This window comes from Rhinopithecus roxellana, unplaced genomic scaffold (assembly GCF_007565055.1).
Source record: "Rhinopithecus roxellana isolate Shanxi Qingling unplaced genomic scaffold, ASM756505v1 contig4815, whole genome shotgun sequence".
Taxonomy (NCBI): Eukaryota; Metazoa; Chordata; class Mammalia; order Primates; family Cercopithecidae; genus Rhinopithecus; species Rhinopithecus roxellana.
This window is the reverse complement of record NW_022143576.1, coordinates 32,865-51,276: the sequence shown is the minus strand read 5'-3', so window position 1 is coordinate 51,276 and position 18,412 is coordinate 32,865. Positions and strand designations below refer to the sequence as shown.

The following is an 18,412-nucleotide window of genomic DNA, read 5'->3' as shown; positions in this document are numbered from 1 at the left end:
GGCCAGCACAGCAGCCATGTCAGGGACACGAACTGGGGGCTGGCACTAGACAGAACCTCTCTTCCGCTGTTTCCCAGGCACCTCTGTGTCCCTGGGGGCTGGCACTAGACAGAACCTCTCTTCCGCTGTTTCCAGGCACCTCTGTGTCCCTGGGGGCTGGCACTAGACAGAACCTCTCTTCCGCTGTTTCCCAGGCACCTCTGTGTCCCTGGGGGCTGGCCAGGGTCTCTACCACTAAGTGACAGTGCCACACCAAGCACACCTCCCTGCTTGAAACACCCCTCAGCCTCCAGAGGCTCCGCAGCCACAGCCCCCGGCATGCTCAGCACAGTGGGATCCATGCTGTCACCCACGGCCCGGGTGTGCCCCGCACAGCTGGACCTTGGCCATCACCCATGCAACACTCACCTTCTTGGACGAGGAGGCTCTCGTGGGTCAGCCTCAAGGCATTCTCATCCACATGGACTTGGATGGCCGTCTCCTCCTCCTCACTGGGCGAGAGCAGCCAGAAGGCCTGGTCCATAAGCAGGTTTGCCAGGCAGTGATGAGTGAAGCCTGTGGAGGCAAGGCCCAGTCACCTCAGGGCTCCAGAAGAGGGGCAGGGAGGCAGGGAAGCCTGTGTGGCCCCAGGTTAGCTGAGCCCCGCACTGACCAGGTCCAGGGAGACTTGCCCTGAGGTGCACACAGTGCTGGCTACACAGCCTGACCGTCCGGGCTGTAAGAGGTCAAGCTCAGCTCCACCACCCACCAGCAGCAACCATGGTCAAGTTATCTGACCTCCCCATACCTCCGTATTCACCTCTGTGAGACAGAGACCATGTGGTCGGGGGCCGTGCAGGCCGTGGGGGGTGCGGCTAGCAGCAAGGTGAGTCTGAAACGCACATGAGCGAGCCCCACCCCACATTATGAGCTGATATCTGTTTCCATTTCTATCAGGTGAAGCCTTGTCTTTGGGGTGCTGCGAGCTCCCACTCCCGTCTGGGACAGTGAGCCTTCGTTCACCACAGCTGAACTAGGAGGCTCGGTGCATGCTTAAGGCACAGGCAAGTGACGTGAGAATCCTTCCTCCACACTCAGCGTAGAGTGGACTCTGAAAGAGGGGGACGGGAAGCCTGCTGCCTCTGGATGGACGCCCCCCTGCCCGCCCGCAATGGCCATCACTGTGGATGGGCAGCCAAGGATGAGCCACTTCCTCCAAGAACCGGCCAAGGGGGATGAGCGTCAGCCCTGCTCACCGGTGCTCAGGGAATTGTGGCTACAATTCCTATTCCCTAACTTACTCGGCCCTGAAATCAAGGGTGGTACAGCAAGATCCCCAGGGAGGCTCCGTTAGAGCCTGGAATTCCTCCAAATGGAACAGGGAATGTTTCAGGAAGAGCTCACGTGGGTCAGCTTTCAAATAACAGCTTTCCTGGTCAGCACCCGAGGCCCTGGATGGCAGCTTCCCTCAAGTTGTGGTTGAGTGAAATTACAGAAGGCAGCATGTGAAGGCAACTAGAAGTGCAGCCTAAATCATTCCTTCAACAAAGACCCACATCCATCCGTGACTCCGCCTACCCGGCACTTCTCCCTGAGCACCAGGTGTGCATACCAGTGTTGCTATCTCGCTGGTGACGGCCTTTGTGAACCTGCCTGTTCTAAAGCACGGATTTGTGGCTCACGCCTGTAATGCCAGCACTTTGGGAGGGCAAGGCGGGCAGATCACCTGAAGCCAGGAGTTTGAGATCAACTTGATCAACATGGTGAAATCCCATCTCTACTAAAAATACAAAAATTTAGCTGGGCATGGTGGCTTGTGCCTATAATCCCAGCTTCTCAGGAAGCTGAGGCAGGAGAATCACTTGAACCCGGGGGGCAGGGGTTGCAGTGAGCTAAGATTGCACCATTGCACTCCAGCCTGGGTGACAGAGTGAGACTTCATCCTAAAACAATAAATAAATAAAGCACCAATTTGTAATCTAAGTGCATAGTGTGTAACCAGCACTTCCAACGGGCGTCCCCATGACCAATTCTGGGAGGGTCACCTCTTTACCAAGAGCGTGGTAGGTGGAAAACTTCCAGATTTCTTCAAAAGTCTTAAACGTCACCACGATCCGGTCCTGGTCACTGTGGATCGACAGCAGCCTGGCTGATAATTCCTTCAGAGAAAGAAACAGGAATTCGAGAGGGCCCCAGGAGCTCTGGGGCATCTGTCAGGAGGACAGGGTCCACATGACAGAGACATCTTGCAGATGTGGCCCCAGCCAGGCACGACACACCCAGGGCAGATTCCTTCACATTCCAAGTCAGCTCCTCCCCTGCTCTCAAGCCAGCCATGGCTCCCCAGAGCCTGTGGGGAGAAGCTCCTGCCCTTCCCAGAGCTCATGTGGCCCCCATGCCCTGGCCCCTCACCCTCTATGCCTCCCCCCTCAGCACTCCACCTGCCTTATCCCCCACACACCAGTGACCGCCTGTTCTCCCCACCTAAGCTGGTTCCTGTTCGGCTGTGCTCCCAGCCCCACCTGCAGCATCAGCTCCGATTTCCATCTCCCCAGCCAGCATCCCCTCTCCTCTGATTTCTATTCATCAGTGTTGACAGGCACATGAAAAATAACAGCAGCTAACACAGCTCTTCTGACTCGGGAAGTATGTGTCGTGGGGTACTATCTCCATTTGAGAGACAAAAAATAAGGCCCTGTTTCTTTCTTTTCTATTCTTTTTTTTTTTTTTTTTTTTTTTTTTTTCAGAGATGAGGTCCCACTCTGCCGCCCAGGCTGGAGTGCAGTGGCACAATCACGGTTCATTGCAGCCTCAACCTCCTGGGCTCAGGTAATCCACCCATTTTACCCTCCCACAGGTGTGCACCATCACACCTGGCTAACTTTTTTATGTTTTGTAGAGACGAGGTCTCCCTATGTTGCTGAAGCTGGTCTTGAACTCCTGGGCTCAAGTGATCTTCCTTCCTCGTTCGCCCAAAGTGCTAGGATTATAGGTGTGAGCCACCATGTCCCGCTGAAGGCCCCATTTCTTATCCAAGGTCTGACCTCTGTAAGTGGCTCAGCTGAGATTCAAACCCAGAGCCAGCAACTGACTCAGTGTACCTGTGCCTGATATCACGTACCACAGCCCCACGTGTTGAGCAGATACTATGTGTCCAGCACCCTGCAGGTGTTTGATGTGAGTTAATCACATAACCCTCGAGTCAGCTCCTAGGGACGTAATTCTAAGCATCCCCAGTATGTGGCTGAGGAAGCAGGGTTCACAGAGGCTAAGAGGCACCGGCCAAGGCCAGGCTGGTTCAACCCCAGTCAGTGGTGGTAATGCCCAGCCCAGCTCCCAAGCCCCTGGCCCTCAGCCATGGGGAGGTCTGCCAGGCCCAGACACACCTGTGCCAGCCTCCCCAGAACGCTGGTATGTGCAGAGGCCTGCAGAATGCTGGCTTTGTCGCCAGGAAAAAAATAATAAGACTAACTTCACACTCGTCCTTAACTCCCCATCAAAGAGACTTTGACAGTCCTTGCGAGTAGAGGAGAGGTGGAGAAAGTGACAGCTCGAGGTCCCCTGTGCTGGGGCTGTGGGAGAGCAGAGGGAACGATCACAGTGCCCCCCACGAAGCAAGTGGGAGAAAACAATGCTTCGCCATCCCTGGGTATCACAGCCTCCCCTCCCTCCGAGGCCACCACTCTCCTGAGTGGCTCTTGCTCTCAGAGGCCTGTATCCTTGGTCCCCGGTCTCAGACACTGCACCTCAGTCCCTCCCTGCCCCCGACTCCAGCTCCCATCCCTGCCCAGGCCCCAGAAGGCTACTCACCCCGAGCATGCGGGCCATCTCCTGGCTGTCATTCTCCAGCAGGCGGAGCTGGCCCCGGAGGGTCTGCTGTAGGCCAGGGTCCTGTAGCCCGCTCTTCCTCCGCACAGCCAGCAGCTGCAGGGTCAGGTCTGGAGGGGCAGATGGAGAGTGGGCAGCTGGTCTAGCCTGGGCTGGGAGGTCTGTGGAACACTGTACTCCCCCTGCCAGCCTCCAACCACACACCCAACCCCGAAGGCCTGGGCAATGGGCTCCTGGGGAGCCCAAGCCCTGGGTTTAGATCTCAACCTTGCCCCACCCCTAAAAAGGCCTTGGACCGCTGCTTAGCTCCCAGCCTGTTTCCTTCGGGATGAGTGCCTGTCCTATGGAGTGGCGGAGACAAGTGGACTCATGCAGGCCAGGCTGACACAGCAACCACTGCACACAAATGGTCTCTCCTCCCTGTCACCGTGACCTCCAACCCTTCCCCTCAGTGCCCTTCCCCTAGAGGGTTGCTGCATCGGAACCTGCGGGCACAGGACCTGGACAGTTGCATTTAGCAAGCCCCTCTTCCACCCCCATGGTGACTGTAAGGTGGGGAGTCTGGGACCATGGGCACCCACCTCCAGCAAACACCCCATAAGCACCTTGGAAACCTCAGTTCTGCCTCCCTAAGCCAGCTCCTTTCCACTTCCTCCCTGTCTCTCAGAGGGCAGAGGGGCCCCACCCCTGCTCGGATCAATGACACCTCTCACTCACACACCACATCGGCCACCAGCAACCTCGTGGGCTCCACCCCCCACCCCACCCCTGCCCCCATCCTGGTTCCGAGCCTCGGCGGGTCTGACCTGGGCAGCTGTCCACACCTGGCCCTCCCTCTCGTCTGTCCCGTGATCTATGCAGAGCCATTGGGACCCCATGACGGCACGGTCCGACCCATCACCTCTGCTCTGGGCCGTCCCTGTGGCACCGTCCAGCGGAACCTTCCACAGGGGTGGGCGTGGGCTCTGTCTGCTGGGTCCCATTCAGGGGCCACCCGCCACGGGGGCCACGGAGCTCCTGAGATCCACCCCCCTCCTCAATGTCTGAGGTTGGCAATTTCCCACTAGAATCCAGGCTCCCAGGGCTGTGACCCCGTCTGCCCTGTGCACTATCCCTCCCAGTGCCTGGAAACACAGAGAAAAAGGGCTTCCCGATCCTCCAGGTCAAGACTCTGCCCCAGATCTCTAGGCAGTGTCATTCCAGGGGCTTTGGCCTCTACAGAGCCAACGGGAGAAGTGGGGGAGAGTGGGAAGAGAATGAGTTAGTAGAACGGGAGAAGGAGAGCAGGGAGAGGGGAGAAACTGGGATGGGGAGAGGGAAGGAGCAGGGAGGAAAATGGGGGCGGGGGGGTGGAGAGGGACAGAGAGGGGAGAAACTGGAGGGGGAGAGGGAGGGAGAGGAGAGAAGCCAGGAGAGGGAAAGGGAGGGAGGGGAGAAAATGGGAGGGGGAGAGGGAGGGATTGAGGAGAAAACAGAGGGAGAGAGTGAGGGAGAAGGGAGAAAAGTGGGGGGAAGAGGGAGAAGGGAGAAAACGGGAGGGTGGGGAGAGGGAGGGAGAAGGAAGAAAATGGGAGGGGGAGAGGGAGGGATTGAGGAGAAACCAGAGGGAGAGAGGAGGGAGAAGGGAGAAAAGTGGGGGGAAGAGGGAGAAGGGAGAGAAAACGGGTGAGGGGAGAGGGAGGGAGAGGGAGAAACCAGGAGGGGGAAGAAAATGGAGGGGGAGAGGGAGGGAGGGGGGAGAAACCAGGAGGTGGGGAGGGAGGGGGGAGAAACCAGGAGGTGGGGAGGGAGGGGGGGAGAAACCAGGAGGTGGGGAGGGAGGGGGGGAGAAACCAGGAGGTGGGGAGGGAGGGGGGGAGAAACCAGGAGGGGGGGAGGGAGGGGGGGAGAAACCAGGGGGGGGGGAGGGAGGGGGGAGAAACCAGGAGGGAGAGAGGGAGGGAGAGGGGAGAAAATGGGAGGGAGGGAGAGAGGGAGGGAAAGCTGGAGAGACAGACGGAAATGAGATAGAGGCAGAGACGGATTCTCACACCTTTGAATAACCTTGAAGCACCTGCCTGAGTTTTCTGCTAGGGGACCCTTGAGCAAACACCCTCACCCGCTATGGGGGAAGGGCCAATCTGGACACAATCTGGAATCCACTCCCCCAACAGGAGACACCAGCCCATCATTCCACAGTGGTTCCTGAGCTGCGATGGCCTGAAGTTCCTGCTCCCATAAGAGGGTGGGCATTGCATTATCCCTTTTTTGTTGTGTGTTTTTTTTTGTTTTTTTTTTCAGAACAGTCTCGCTCTGTCGCCCAGGTTGGAGTGCAATGGCGCGATCTCGGCTCACTGCAACCTCTGCCTCCTAGGGTCAAGTGATTCTTCTGCCTCATCCTCCAAGTAGCTGGCATTACAGGCGTGTGCCAGCTAATTTTTGTATTTTTAGTAGAGATGGGGTTTCTCCATATGGGCCAGACTGATCTTGAACTCCTGACCTCAAGTGATCCACCTGCCTCAGCCTCCCAAAGTGCTGGGATAACAGGCGTGAGCCACCGCACCCGGCCTGCATTTTCAAATTCTAAATAACCTATCCTATTGCCTGACACATCCTGGTCATCCCAAGTGGCCACCAGCAGTGCTGACCACACAAAAGGAAAGTCAGAGGACAGTCGGGCATCACAGCAAAGGTGAAAAGCCAACATGGATGCTGGGGTCTCCATTCCTTCCCAGCTGGGGGTCGGGGGGGTCTCCAGGGTAAGGGGCTTTTTAACACCTCCACAGCCCACAACTTCCTGGGCACCCTCTGTGGGCTCTGCTCCCCAGCCCAGGGCTGCCTCCCTCCACCCATGCCCTGCGGAGATCCCATCCCTGGGAAGCCTGTGCCTGGACGCCTCTCACCACAACGCAGAAGGTACTTTCACCGACTTCTTACCATATGGCACCTGTGAAGCCCTTCCCCACGGTGTCACCCACGGAGCCCCCAGGACCCGTGTCCCCTGTTTGTTCAGATGCATACAGGGAAGCCTAAGAGAGCCCCCAGGGGCTATGTCCCCTTCTGGGTGCAGGACCTGGGCGTCCGCATTTAACAAGCCCCTCTTTCTATTCCTACAGTGATTTTAAGGCAGGAAGTCTGAGGCCACACGTTGAGAAGCCCTGGGTTAGACTCTTGGATGCCCAGGGAGCGCCACAGCCCAGATTTGAACCTGAAGCCCTGTGTGGGGCACAGGATGTTTACCTGTGGGATAAGCCCCCATCTGCCAGGGAGGGGTCCCAGCGGCCGGCCCAGCCACACGGGCGGCAGAAGCCTCGTCTGCAACACAGCAGGTTCCCAGGATTAGGGGAGACCAAGCAAATGCCTGGCTCCCCTAAAGGCACCAAACACTCCAGGTCTTTCTGCAAGAAAAGAGGTGAGTTCTGTCCTGCACAAGCTGCGTTTCCCACAGCTGCCTTCCTCCAGTCTCCCCAGAGCCCAGCAAGGAGGGAAGCTGCCTGCATTTCCTAGTGTGCTGTGACAAGCTACCCCACACTCAGAAGATTAAGACCACACAACCCGTAGGACCCCGCTGCTCTAAAGTTCCAATGGGCCTCACAGAGCTAAAGTGAGCGTGTAGACAGGGCCCTGTTCCTCCCAGGGGCTCTGGGGAGAATCCACTCCTCGCCCTCAAGAGGCCGCACATGTCCCTCGGCTTGTGGCCGCCACTTCTACTTCCACTTTGTCACTGCATCTCCTTTTCTGCCTCTCCCTCCTGCCTTCCTCCTACAAAGGCCCTGTGATTCCATGGAGGGCCCATCGGAGCGTCCGGGATCCTCTCTCCATCTCGAGATCCTTGCCTTTGATGACATCTGCAAAGTCCTTTTTGCTGGATGAGGTAATGCAGGCATAGGTCCTGGGCATAAGGACATGGGCATTTTTGGGGGACTTTATCTTGCCGCCCACAGATGGGCTCAGCCTCACAGCTTGTGCAGGTGGGAGCCGGGACACGGACCCCTACTGGCTGCTCGGTTCCCTGCTGGGGGTCACCCCTCTGGCCATTGGTCCTGCAGAGTTTGCATCTTGGCCTGGGCACTTCATCTTTGTCCTGCGCAGTTTCTCTATCCAGGCCTCAGGATCCAGGGGGATCTGATTAGGAAAACCTGCCACTGCAGCAGAGAGTAGTGAACTTCCGTGTGGCCAGTCTTCACAGCCTCCTAGACGTCTCGCTCGGAGCCCTGGGCGCAGCTCAGCCACAGTGGTTTTGGGCCTTGCATCGCCCAAGTGATAGTGTTCACTTCACACCAGCATTTGCTGACCGCGTGCAGTGGTGTGCGCTTGCCCTGTGTGGCCAGAGCCCATTCTTAGGCCTCACTTACTCTGCAGCCCCAGCCCAAGCCCAGAGCTAGGCATGCAGTGAGGACTCAGAAATATCTCAAACGGGCCGGGCGCAGTGGCTCACGCCTATAATCCCAGCACTTTGGGAGGCTGAGGCAGGTGGATCACGAGGTCAGGAGTTCGAGACCAGCCTGGCCAACATGGTAAACCCCGTCTCTACTAAAAATAGAAAAATTAGCCAGGCAGGGTGGCGCATGCCTGTAGTCCCAGTTACTCGGGAGGCTGAGGCAGGAGAATCGCTTGAACCTGGGAGGCGGAGGTTTTAGTGAGTTGAGATCACAACATTGCGCTCCAGCCTGAGCGACAGAGTGAGACGTTGTCTCAAAAACAAAAATGTCTCAAATGGAAAGAAGCGTGTGTTGCTCAGATCTCGGCTCCGTTGGTTGATGCACCTGACAGCTGTAACCGAAACACACCCTGTGGATGCCCCCGTGGGCTAAAAAGAACGTGTGCTCAGGCCGGGCGCGGTGGCTCAAGCCTGTAATCCCAGCACTTTGGGAGGCCGAGACGGGCGGATCACGAGGTCAGGAGATCAAGACCATCCTGGCTAACATGGTGAAACCCCGTCTCTACTAAAAATACAAAAAACTAGCCGGGCGACCTGGCGGGCGCCTGTAGTCCCAGCTACTCGGGAGGCTGAGGCAGGAGAATGGCGTGAACCCGGGAGGCGGAGCTTGCAGTGAGCTGAGATCCGGCCACTGCACTCCAGCCTGGGCGACAGAGCGAGACTCCGTCTCAGAAAAAAAAAAAAAAAAAAAAAAAAAAAAAAAAAAAAAGAACGTGTGCTCAGACTTTCGTGCTACAGAATCCAGCAGCAGCCAGCCTGGAGACTCACTCCCTGTGTGAAGAAGATCTGAGCCCCTGGCTCATCGCAGGGAATGCAGGCCATGCAGATCCTGCCCCTTTGTTTGGAAGGGTTGGATGAGGGTTGCCAGGTGGAGGATGGTAGAGGGAGTGTGCTAAGGGAAAATGCTATTTCAACTGCATGTTTTTTTACAGGGGGCCTGTCCAGCCCGCCACTGCTGAACCACCCTGTATGGAAGTCCTCTCAATCAACCCTATGTCACGGTCGCCGGTTCTGGGTCTCCTCTTCAGCCTCTCGAACAAGGTGCTGTCCCTGTTGAAGTTGATAGGTGTCCGGCCCAACAGCTTCTAAACATCATCCTCCAGTTCAGAAGCCAGGGCTCCCTGGAGACCCAGCCGATCCCAGGGCTGTGGCAGGGAAAGTGCAGCATGAGCCCGGAACATCTCATGTCCCAGAAAGCGAGGATGCACCTACTGAGTGATGTAGACATATGGAAAACCCAAATCTAGGGTGATCTGAATGATGAAATAGGTAATGATATATACAGTCCGGAGACTCGATTAAAGATGTGTGAGCCTACGCTGAATTAAATCAGTGGATACCTGGGGAGCGGAACAGCTCTTCCTTACACTTGAGAACTGATTGCTGAATGAAGAAGGCTTGCCTCATTAGACAGTCACCGCCTGGCAGCCTCTGTCGCAAGGACTATTTCAGCCAGGCCAGCCCATGATGAGACAGTAGAGCTTCAGGAGTTTGACAAGGAACAGGATATTCACGCAGTTTCAGAGTGTCGTCCCCCCAGTTACTTACTAACTGCGGAGGGGAGAAAAATAACTGTGCAGTGGGGAGAACTGGCAGCCGCCCCTTCCCCAAGGGACCAAAATTAGCATCACCAGCCAGAGACTAATGGACATTGTCTGCACTAAAGAAACATTGCTTCTGCGGGATTCCTGCCCAAATCCCTAATGTGATTGTGAAGAAATATTAGCTGCACTCAAATCGAGGGACAATCTACAAAGATCCAAACTGTATCTTCAAAACAGCAGCCTCCAGATTAAAAGGTACCTCAGAGAGGTCGCGTCAGAATACAAGGTGTGACCCAGGAATATATATACATATTTTTTTTTTTTTGCTATAAAGGATATTATTGGGATAAATGGCAAGATCTGAATGAGCCCTATAGATGAGGTGATGGTGTTATTAAAACCAGGAAATGAACATTGAAATAATTACAATGCGGTTATGTAAGAGAACGTCCTGGTTTTAGGAAATATGGACACCTTTTAGGATGAAGGGGCATCATGTCTGCCATTTACTCCCAAAAGAATCAGAAGAAAATCACACACACACAGACACACACACACACGAGTACACACACAAAGTAAAAGTCATAAAATGTGAACATTTAAGGAATCTGGTGGGTGTGGGCAAATGGAATTATCTGCACTATTTCTTGCCACCTTTGATGTCTATCTGAAATTGCCCAGAGAAGACGAGGAGGTGAAGGAGCTGAGGAGCCCCACCCCAAGCCAGCTTTCCCTCGGCCCATCCAGCCTAAGCAGGCAGAGTTTCCTCAGCTCCCCTCCGCTGGGCCCACAGAGATTCGCTCCAGGCAAAGGCGATGCCACAGTGCTTTGCTGAGCCTCTGGAGGAAGAAACAGCCAGCCACTCAGGGCAAAGGCTTCCAACTCCCGCCACTCCCGTTCCCAGAGGCTCCCAGCTCCTCCCTGGGCCCGGCGGCTCTGTGGGAGGCTGGCCAGGGCCCTCCTGCTCTGTGCACTCATGGCCCTGGGCACGGCCCAGCCCCTTCCTTTCCGTGAGGCCTGCCCTGGAGGGAACGTGATTCCGTGGCCTGGTGGGCTCCCCAGGCCCAGGCCCCGCCCCAAACCTCTGAGCTGCCCTTCCTGGCCGGGCATGCTGGTGCCTGCAGACCACTCCCCTTTGTGATTCAGGGCAGGAGGCCATCGACCCCTTCCCATCTCCGCCCTCATGCGGAAGGGCAGGATTGCAGGTATAAAACACTCCCACACCCGGCTGTGAGCCAGGCGACAGCATCTGAGGTTTCCACGTCCAAACACATCCTTCGTTCATCAATCCCTTGAACAGTGAGGGAGCACCTACCATGTGCCAAGCCCTGGAGTCCTGAGACAGGGACGTGGGCAGCTAAGAGGAGACCAGGCTGAGGCTGGACACTGGGAGGAGGCGGCCCGGGGAGGGGTCACAGCCGCAGCTGTCTCCGGCCCGGGAGAGGCTTGCAGGTCTTGGTGTCCCCTGCCTCTCCCCTCCTCCCCTTCAGGGTCTCAGGATGAGGGTCAGATGGGATCCTGGAGATCACCCAGGCCACCCTTCAGGTTTCCCAGGGATTCAGGAGACTGAGCACGCGTCCTGGCTTGACTGCTGACTGCAGGGTGGCCTGGCCTGGCCCTTCCCTCTCTGCACCTTGGGTGCCTCCTGGGGCATGAGGATGCCTCATCCTGAGGACTCTCAGGGGTTCCAAGGCCAAACCCATCGGACTGTTTCTGGAATGGTCTCTGAACGTGTGGGTTCAAATGCCCCTGTCTCGTTCTTTGCCAGTTTTGTTATCACTGACCTGTCCTTGGAAAAACACGAGCTGGGCTCTGGCCTCTCAAGTGACTCAGCGGGCACAGGGGCTCCAGTAAACACACGTGGGGGAAGGAAACGAGAAGCGATGGAGAGCAGACCCCAGCCCCAGCCCCAGCCCTTACCCCAGGAGGCCTGGAGGCGGACAGGGCGGTGAAGGACGGATGGACAGGGCAGGTGGGGTGGAGAAGTGGGTGGGATGGACTCACCGCCTCTCCCCGGCGCCTTGGCCTCCTCCGGCCCCGCTTTCTCCCAGCTCACAGAGGGCCTCGTGGCCACCTTCCGGACACGGTCCCGGCTGCTGCCCCCTCCTGAGGGTCCCACGGGACCCCTCCCCATGGGGGTCGGCTCCTCAGTGATCACAGCAGGGAGGTTCTCCATGACCCATGGAGACCTCACATGCCTGGCCCTGTGGACAGAGTGGGTGTGGTCAGGAGAGGCGGCCCCGACCAGAACCAGCACAGAGGCTGTGTCCAAGGCCGGGGTCCAGAGGAGAGAACGCCAGCGTTGCTGAGCGCCTGCACCTTTCAGACCCAGCGGGCCCCTCACCGCAGCAGGTGACCATGTGTGGTATTGTGGTGGGCGTGATCCCGCTCCGCTGCTGTGCCTCCTGCCCCATCTCGGGTGTGCTGTGCTCCCTTCCTCCACGGGGCCTCCTCTCGCTGGTTTTCTGCCTGGAGTCCCCTTCCCCATTGAGGCAGAGCCCCTGGGTGCCTTGGGCCCCTCCTCAGGAGCCGGTCACTGCCTCTTTGCTGGGCCGTCATGCCTGACAGACCGCGCTCCCGGGACAGTGCTCCATCGCCTGCCAGAAGACACAGAAGGACACAGAGTCCCCCTTACGGCGTCACATGCAGGCGCAGGGCCCGTGGGGACGGCGGCCAGGGCCAGGGCTGAGGCACGCAGGGGACAAATCCCAGCTGTGGCCACAGGGATGGGGTCAGCCATGTCCTCCTCAGCTCCGGCCTCAGGCAGAGAGACTGACAAGCGGGGAGGATGGCAAGCACAGAGTCAGGACCCTGCTGTCTCTGCAGGGAGGGCTTGGTCATGGGGGCCTCACTGTTCCCTGATTGTGGTTGGAGAAACGTCCACCCTGCCCCTCCAGAACGCCATGGCCAGGGCGGTTTTCAAGTCCAGAGCTTCGGGGAGATATGGGGATGCAGAGGAAGGAAAAGAGGTTCCGTCCATGCCTGATGTGTGGTGAGAAGGTTTTCCCTGCTGCTATCTAACGCAGGCTCCGCTGCCCCTCCTTGGTGAAATGTGAGGTGGGGAAGAAATAAGCCAGCGTCCCCTGCAGCTCCTGCCTCCCATCTCCCCGCCCCACAAGACATTGTGAGCAAACACTGGGACAGCTACGTGTGGACTCGTCCCCTTGCTCTTGGTTTGAAGCCCCCCCAGTGGCCAGCAAACATCCTCTCTGCAGGCAGAGCATGGAGAACCGGGGCAGCTACGCCTCTGACCTCTGTCTGGGGGCAAAAGTACAAGTCTGGCCTCCTGCTGTCCCGTCACCCCTTTTGTGGTGGACGCTGGGGAACAAGGCACCCAGGGCTTGCCAGGGCCTCTGTCCAGGCCTCAGAGCCCTGATGGGCCCACCAGGCTGGGGCCTGCCAGTGGCCAGGACAACCCCCAGAGCCTCCTGTCCTTGTCCCCACCTCCCACTTCCACCCTGGTCTCCGGGCAGGGAATGTGGCAGGGAACTGGGAGGCAAACCGGGCAGCTATTGGGGGTATGTGGGGTCTGTAGTCAGGGACACAGGACGAGGCTGTGAAGGGGAGGCAGGAGGCCCTGGACATCCAGCACCCAGGAAAGGCAGAGAGGCACCCCTGGGGGCTTCAAGCCAGGAGCAGGGGGTCGAGTCCACACGTAGGAAAATCTGTCCCAGTGTTTGCTCAGAATGTCTCGCAGGGGTGGAGAAATCAGAAGCAGGAGCTGCAGGAGTGCTGGGCTTATTTCTTCCCCACCTCAATTTTTCACCAAACAGGGGCAGCTGAGCCTGCATCAGACAGCAGCACGGAAAATCTCACCACACATCAAACACAGACAGAGCCCGGCTTCCTTCCCCAGCACCCCCAGCCCTCCCCCAAGGCTCTGAGCCTGAAAACCCAGAGGCGGTCAAGACTGACCTCAGGACTCCCAGGACAGTGGGTGTCAACTGGCACACCTCCCACTGCCAGATGCCTTGGCCCAGCAACCCCAAGGAAGGCCTACCTCCCCAGTACACAGATGGGGAAACTGAGGCTCTGAAGGGTCAGGCAATTCTCCCGCCTGTGCGCACTTGCACCCGCACACCCGTCAGACCAAAGCAGAAGCGCACACTGCAGCTGCCATCCCTGCTGCCTTTTCCCCACCCGTGAGCACCTCCCTCCATCCCTGCATTGCTCTCGGCTCTGGCCACCACTGCGGCATCAGGTCCCTTCACAGAGTCTGCTCCCCAAGAGGCAGCTCCCCTGTAACATTTAGTACAGAACGAGGAAAACCTCATGGGGGGCAAGTCGGCTGCAGGCAGGGACAAGTGGGTGTCCTATAAGCCCAGCCATCACCCCTGCCCCCATGGCTGTGGCTGTCACCCTGAGAACCGGCCACCCAGGCCCCAGCTCACTGCACACTTTGGGCTCCATCAGCACAGCAGGGGCAGGAGGAGCCCACCGTCTAAAGTCTTTGGTTTCAACCACCACCACCCACCCCTGTGCTGTGCCAGCTCTGAGCCGGCCAGTGGGAACACAGAGGGAGGACGACCCAGACCTGCTAAGTTGAGAATTTAGGCAGAATAGCGATGGTTCCATGAGGCAGGTTCTATGAGGCATAGAGAGGGTCCTCTAGCCCTGGCCGGGGAGGGAATCTCACAGTCAGGGAAGGCTCCCTGGGGACCTCTGACCGCAGGGCCTCAGCCAGACCAGCCCCGGGCCAGCAAGGCTTGCAGAGGCGACAGCTCCTGGCTGTGAAGTGGCCCCGGCACACCCCCTCCCACCTGCACACCTGCTCCAACTGTAACCTGATTGATCAGTTTGTGGCCAAATCCTTCCCACCCCCCAACCACCTCTGAGGGGCACGGACCAGGACCTCTGGGGGCCAGGAATGGTGAATCAAGAGACATCTGATGCCAAGAGGCGCCTAAGAGACCCTTCAGGGAAACTGCTCGCCCAGGAGTGGGAGCAGGGTGCAGCCCGTAAGACTTGCTTTCCAAAGGAGGAAGCGTGCGTGAAACTGTGGACATGGAACATGGCCTCACTGATCAAATGCCTTGTGCAGCCTGGGGCCTTCGCCCTCCCTGTTCCCATGTCCTGGGACCCTGGTCACGCCTGGAGAGCTCTGGGCACCTTCAGGGACGGTGCGAGACACTCCGGCTGCCCTCGCCCAGCCTCAGACTTTGCTTTCTCCTCCTTGCTTTGCAGGACTGCGGTCCTGGCACCTGTGGCTGCCTGTGCCCACCACCTGGCCCCGGGTCTGTGGCAGCACCAGGAAGCCCGTGCCTGCGAGGCCAGGCTGCCTTCCCATCCCATCTCTGGAAGCACATGGAGGGGTCTCAACAAAGCGCTGGAGTCCACTCCCTGGGCATGCGAGCTTCCTGGTTTAGGGGCTCTTTTGCTCCCAACGCCTGACCTCTGGGTCCTCGTCCTCCCATCTCTGCCTCTTTGTCCCTCAGGAGCCAGGTCTCGTGTCCCTGTAAGCAGAGCAGGAGTCCCAGCAGCCTTTCTGCATCCACTGGCTGATGCCCGGGACACCTGCCTGCCTCCCAGCCCACCTCCCCCTGGGTTAGGAACGGGCCTGTTAGAAATGGCATCCAGGGTTTCTATGGGCCTGGCACACAGCCGGTGCTCAGAGACAGTCTCCTGAGAAAAGGAGGGCTCCCCAGGCTCAGGGAATTTCCCACCTGCTGTTACAACCCTAAGCGTGGGGTTCCTGTGCAGAGCCTGGCGATGAGGAAGTGAGTTCCATCTCCGCAGCATCCCCTCCCTCAGCCCTGCAGGCCCAGCCACCACTGCACAGAGGCCCCAACCACGGGTAGGTGTTGATGCTCCCAGGGGCCAGCTCACCGAGCTGGGGGATCACCAAGCAGCCTGCGAGACTCTCTCCTTCCTGCCTTTATCCTGTTTGTTCAGTTTATCATCAGGACAAACCCTTGGAGGGCCCTGGATGGGTCAGAACAGGCCCCAGCCCCAGGCCAGCCTCCAGCCCCAGGGGAAGGGTGGAGTTTGGCTCCAGAACATGGAGAAGTGGGGCCAAACCCTGGTTTCTGGGAGACCTCTCCATGCCTCAATTTACTGAGCCAGAAAATGAGAATGAGCACGCACACCGCACAAGTGGGTCGAGTGGGTTAAAGGGACAGTGCTCCTGGTCCACAGAGTTTGGTGAATGTGGGTTGGAAGAAGGAGGGAGAGGGCTTGGGCCGGCCCTGAACGGGTTTGGGAAGCTTTGGCCAAGCTTTCACCAGGCTGTTACTGAACAAATACTTCTAGGGCCATTGAGACCTCACCTATGCCACCAAGCACCTCTGGAGGGTTGACTTGTCACCTCGCATCCTGGAGTGACACTCTCCTTTCAAAATTCATGCCCACGGGAACCTCAGAATGGGGCCTTATTTGGAAATGGTCTGTGCAGATGAAGTGACCTTTACTTAAGATGAGGGTGTTCCAGATGAGGATGGCCCTAAATCCAGTGCCTGGTGTCCCTGTGAGTAAAACAGAAGACGCAGAGGCACACAGAGGAACCGGAGAGGAGGCCACATGACCACCAGGGCGGAGAGTGGACTGATGTAATCACAGCCAAGGAGCACCCGGAGCCACAAGGAGCCGGAAGAGGCAGGGAGGAGCCGCCCCAGGAGCCTTCTGAGGGACACCTTGAGTTCGGAATTCCGACCTCCAGAGCTGCGAGAGAACATGACCAAGAGGGCTCTGTCATGCGCTTTGGCAGCACGGGAAACCGGCGCACCCGTGCACTCCTGGGCCCTGCCTTCCTCTTCTGTGTTGTGCGGCCATCCTCATTCATGTTGCTAGAAGAGTGAGTGATGTCTCCATGCGTAAAATGCTGGCCCAGCGCCCGACACGGGACACAGTTGTCATCGCTGTCACAACGGTGTCGACAGTCACATAATTATGGCCATCCAGGGTGCTCACAGCATCCTTGGCTCACCTGGAGGAGCGAGGCACCACCATGCCCCTTTCACAAATGAGCCATCAGCTGCGGTGACTCTGCCTGCCCAAGGTCACCCAGCCAAGCAGCACAGGTGGGGTTGAACCCAGGCGGTCTGAGCCCAGCCCCCGCATACCCATCCTAAACCTAACCCTGACTTGGGCCCGGCCTTGCCTCCAGCCACAAGCTCAGCCGCGGTCCCGCTGCCTGGCACTGGGAGGCCACACCCTGAATGGCCGGCCCACATGTAGGCTGCCCCTGGCCCTGGCCGACGCTGCTAACTCCCCCCAGTGTCACTTTGCTATTCATCTCATTTGAGCCTGTCAACGGCAAAAGGTCGGAAACTCCCGCTTCACAGACAGGGCAGGGCTCCCAGGGCTCCTGGGGAATCACGCACAGGCCCACAGGGGGTCTCAGTGGTGTACACACACGGGACCACACGCCCCGGCACACCTACAGTTGAAGGCTGGGCCCAGGCCCTCCCTGGAATTTTCAGGCTGGAGCCCCCGGTCCAGTCGCGGGTCCATTTGGTTGTTGGAAAAGGGACCCAGGTGGCAGCGTCAGAGTGGCTGGTTACAGCCACCGTGGTGCCGGGTGAGGCTTAGAGGCACTGGGCTCGCCCTGGTGGGTCTGGCAGTGTGGCCTGAGCTAACCGGGGGCTGGGGTCACACCTGAGACCCGCTGGACTTGGAATCCAGCAACAGGCTGGCTCTGCTCCCAGACCCCCAGGGCTGCTCACGCCAAAGGTCAGCATGGGGTCAGGCCAGGTCCCAGAAGCAAGGGTGCTTTGTCAAAGCTGAAATCATTGCCCGTAATCACTGCGGATTGGCACTGCCAGCACCTGTGAGCTCTGAGTGGGGTCTGCTGAGGGTGCCCCCGACCTCCCCGAGGCCCCCAGCTCGCAGTTTCGCTCCACCCCCATCTGAAACAGCTCAGAAAAGTCCTCAAGAAAGTGTAAAGATCCAACCGTGGCAAGACCCGCAGACAGCAGCCTGCTCGGCCAGTCCACGCCCCGCCTGCCCCGGAGCCCCCCGTACCTGCGGCGTGCTCCTCGGGGGCAGCTCCCAGGCCCACAGGACCGAAGCACGCAGGCACCAGGTGGCCACTCCTGGCCCAGCGCTAGCTGGCCCCACAGGGCTGTCTCCAGCTGGACGGAGCAGGCAGGTGCCGCCCACAGCCGGGCTGACTGCACAGCGGCCTCCGCCCCCTGCTTCCTGCCCTACTTCCTCCCTGCGCCTGAGGGCCGGTGACGGAGAGGCAGGCCCAGCACGGCTGCACAGACACCGCAGCCGGTTGATCATTAGCTCTTTCCTGGACCGGCTCCAGGCCCTGTCCTGCCTGCCTGTTGCCCAGCCCCCAGGTTCTGTAGTAGAGGCCAGGGGCACCCAGTCCCCCGCCTAGGCTGGGATTGGGGAAGTCTACCAGCCACCCACCCTCCAGCCCTGCCAGCCTCAGGTCTGCTCTCTGTTCCTCTTCCACTTACTGCACACACACATATACGCATGCCTGCACACACACATGCCTGCACACACACACACGCATGTGCATGCAGACACACACACGTGCATGGGCACACAGACTCAGCACAAGTGTGTACACACATAGGCACACATATGCACACAAACGCTCACATGCAGTTCCTTCCGTCTCCGCCCGGGTGCTGTCTGGGCCACTGGCTCCATCAATGGGAACACTTAGGGGAAGAGATGGGCCCCCTCC

At 58.5% G+C, this 18,412-nt stretch overlaps 1 protein-coding gene across 1 annotated transcript; it reads right to left on the bottom strand.

The window, feature by feature from the left end:
- Positions 1-408: 408 nt before the first annotated feature.
- On the bottom strand, positions 409-18,138 carry LOC115896084 (SH3 domain and tetratricopeptide repeat-containing protein 1-like; the record flags this gene model as incomplete). The annotated part of the gene is made up of 8 exons (XM_030926532.1): positions 17,731-18,138; positions 16,038-16,720; positions 12,116-12,368; positions 11,776-11,975; positions 7,027-7,101; positions 3,790-3,917; positions 2,033-2,138; positions 409-555 (listed from the first exon to the last, which is right to left on the bottom strand). Coding segments are annotated over exons 3-8 (871 nt in total), but the record flags the coding sequence as incomplete, so codon positions are not given.
- Between the last annotated feature and the right edge of the window lie 274 nt (positions 18,139-18,412).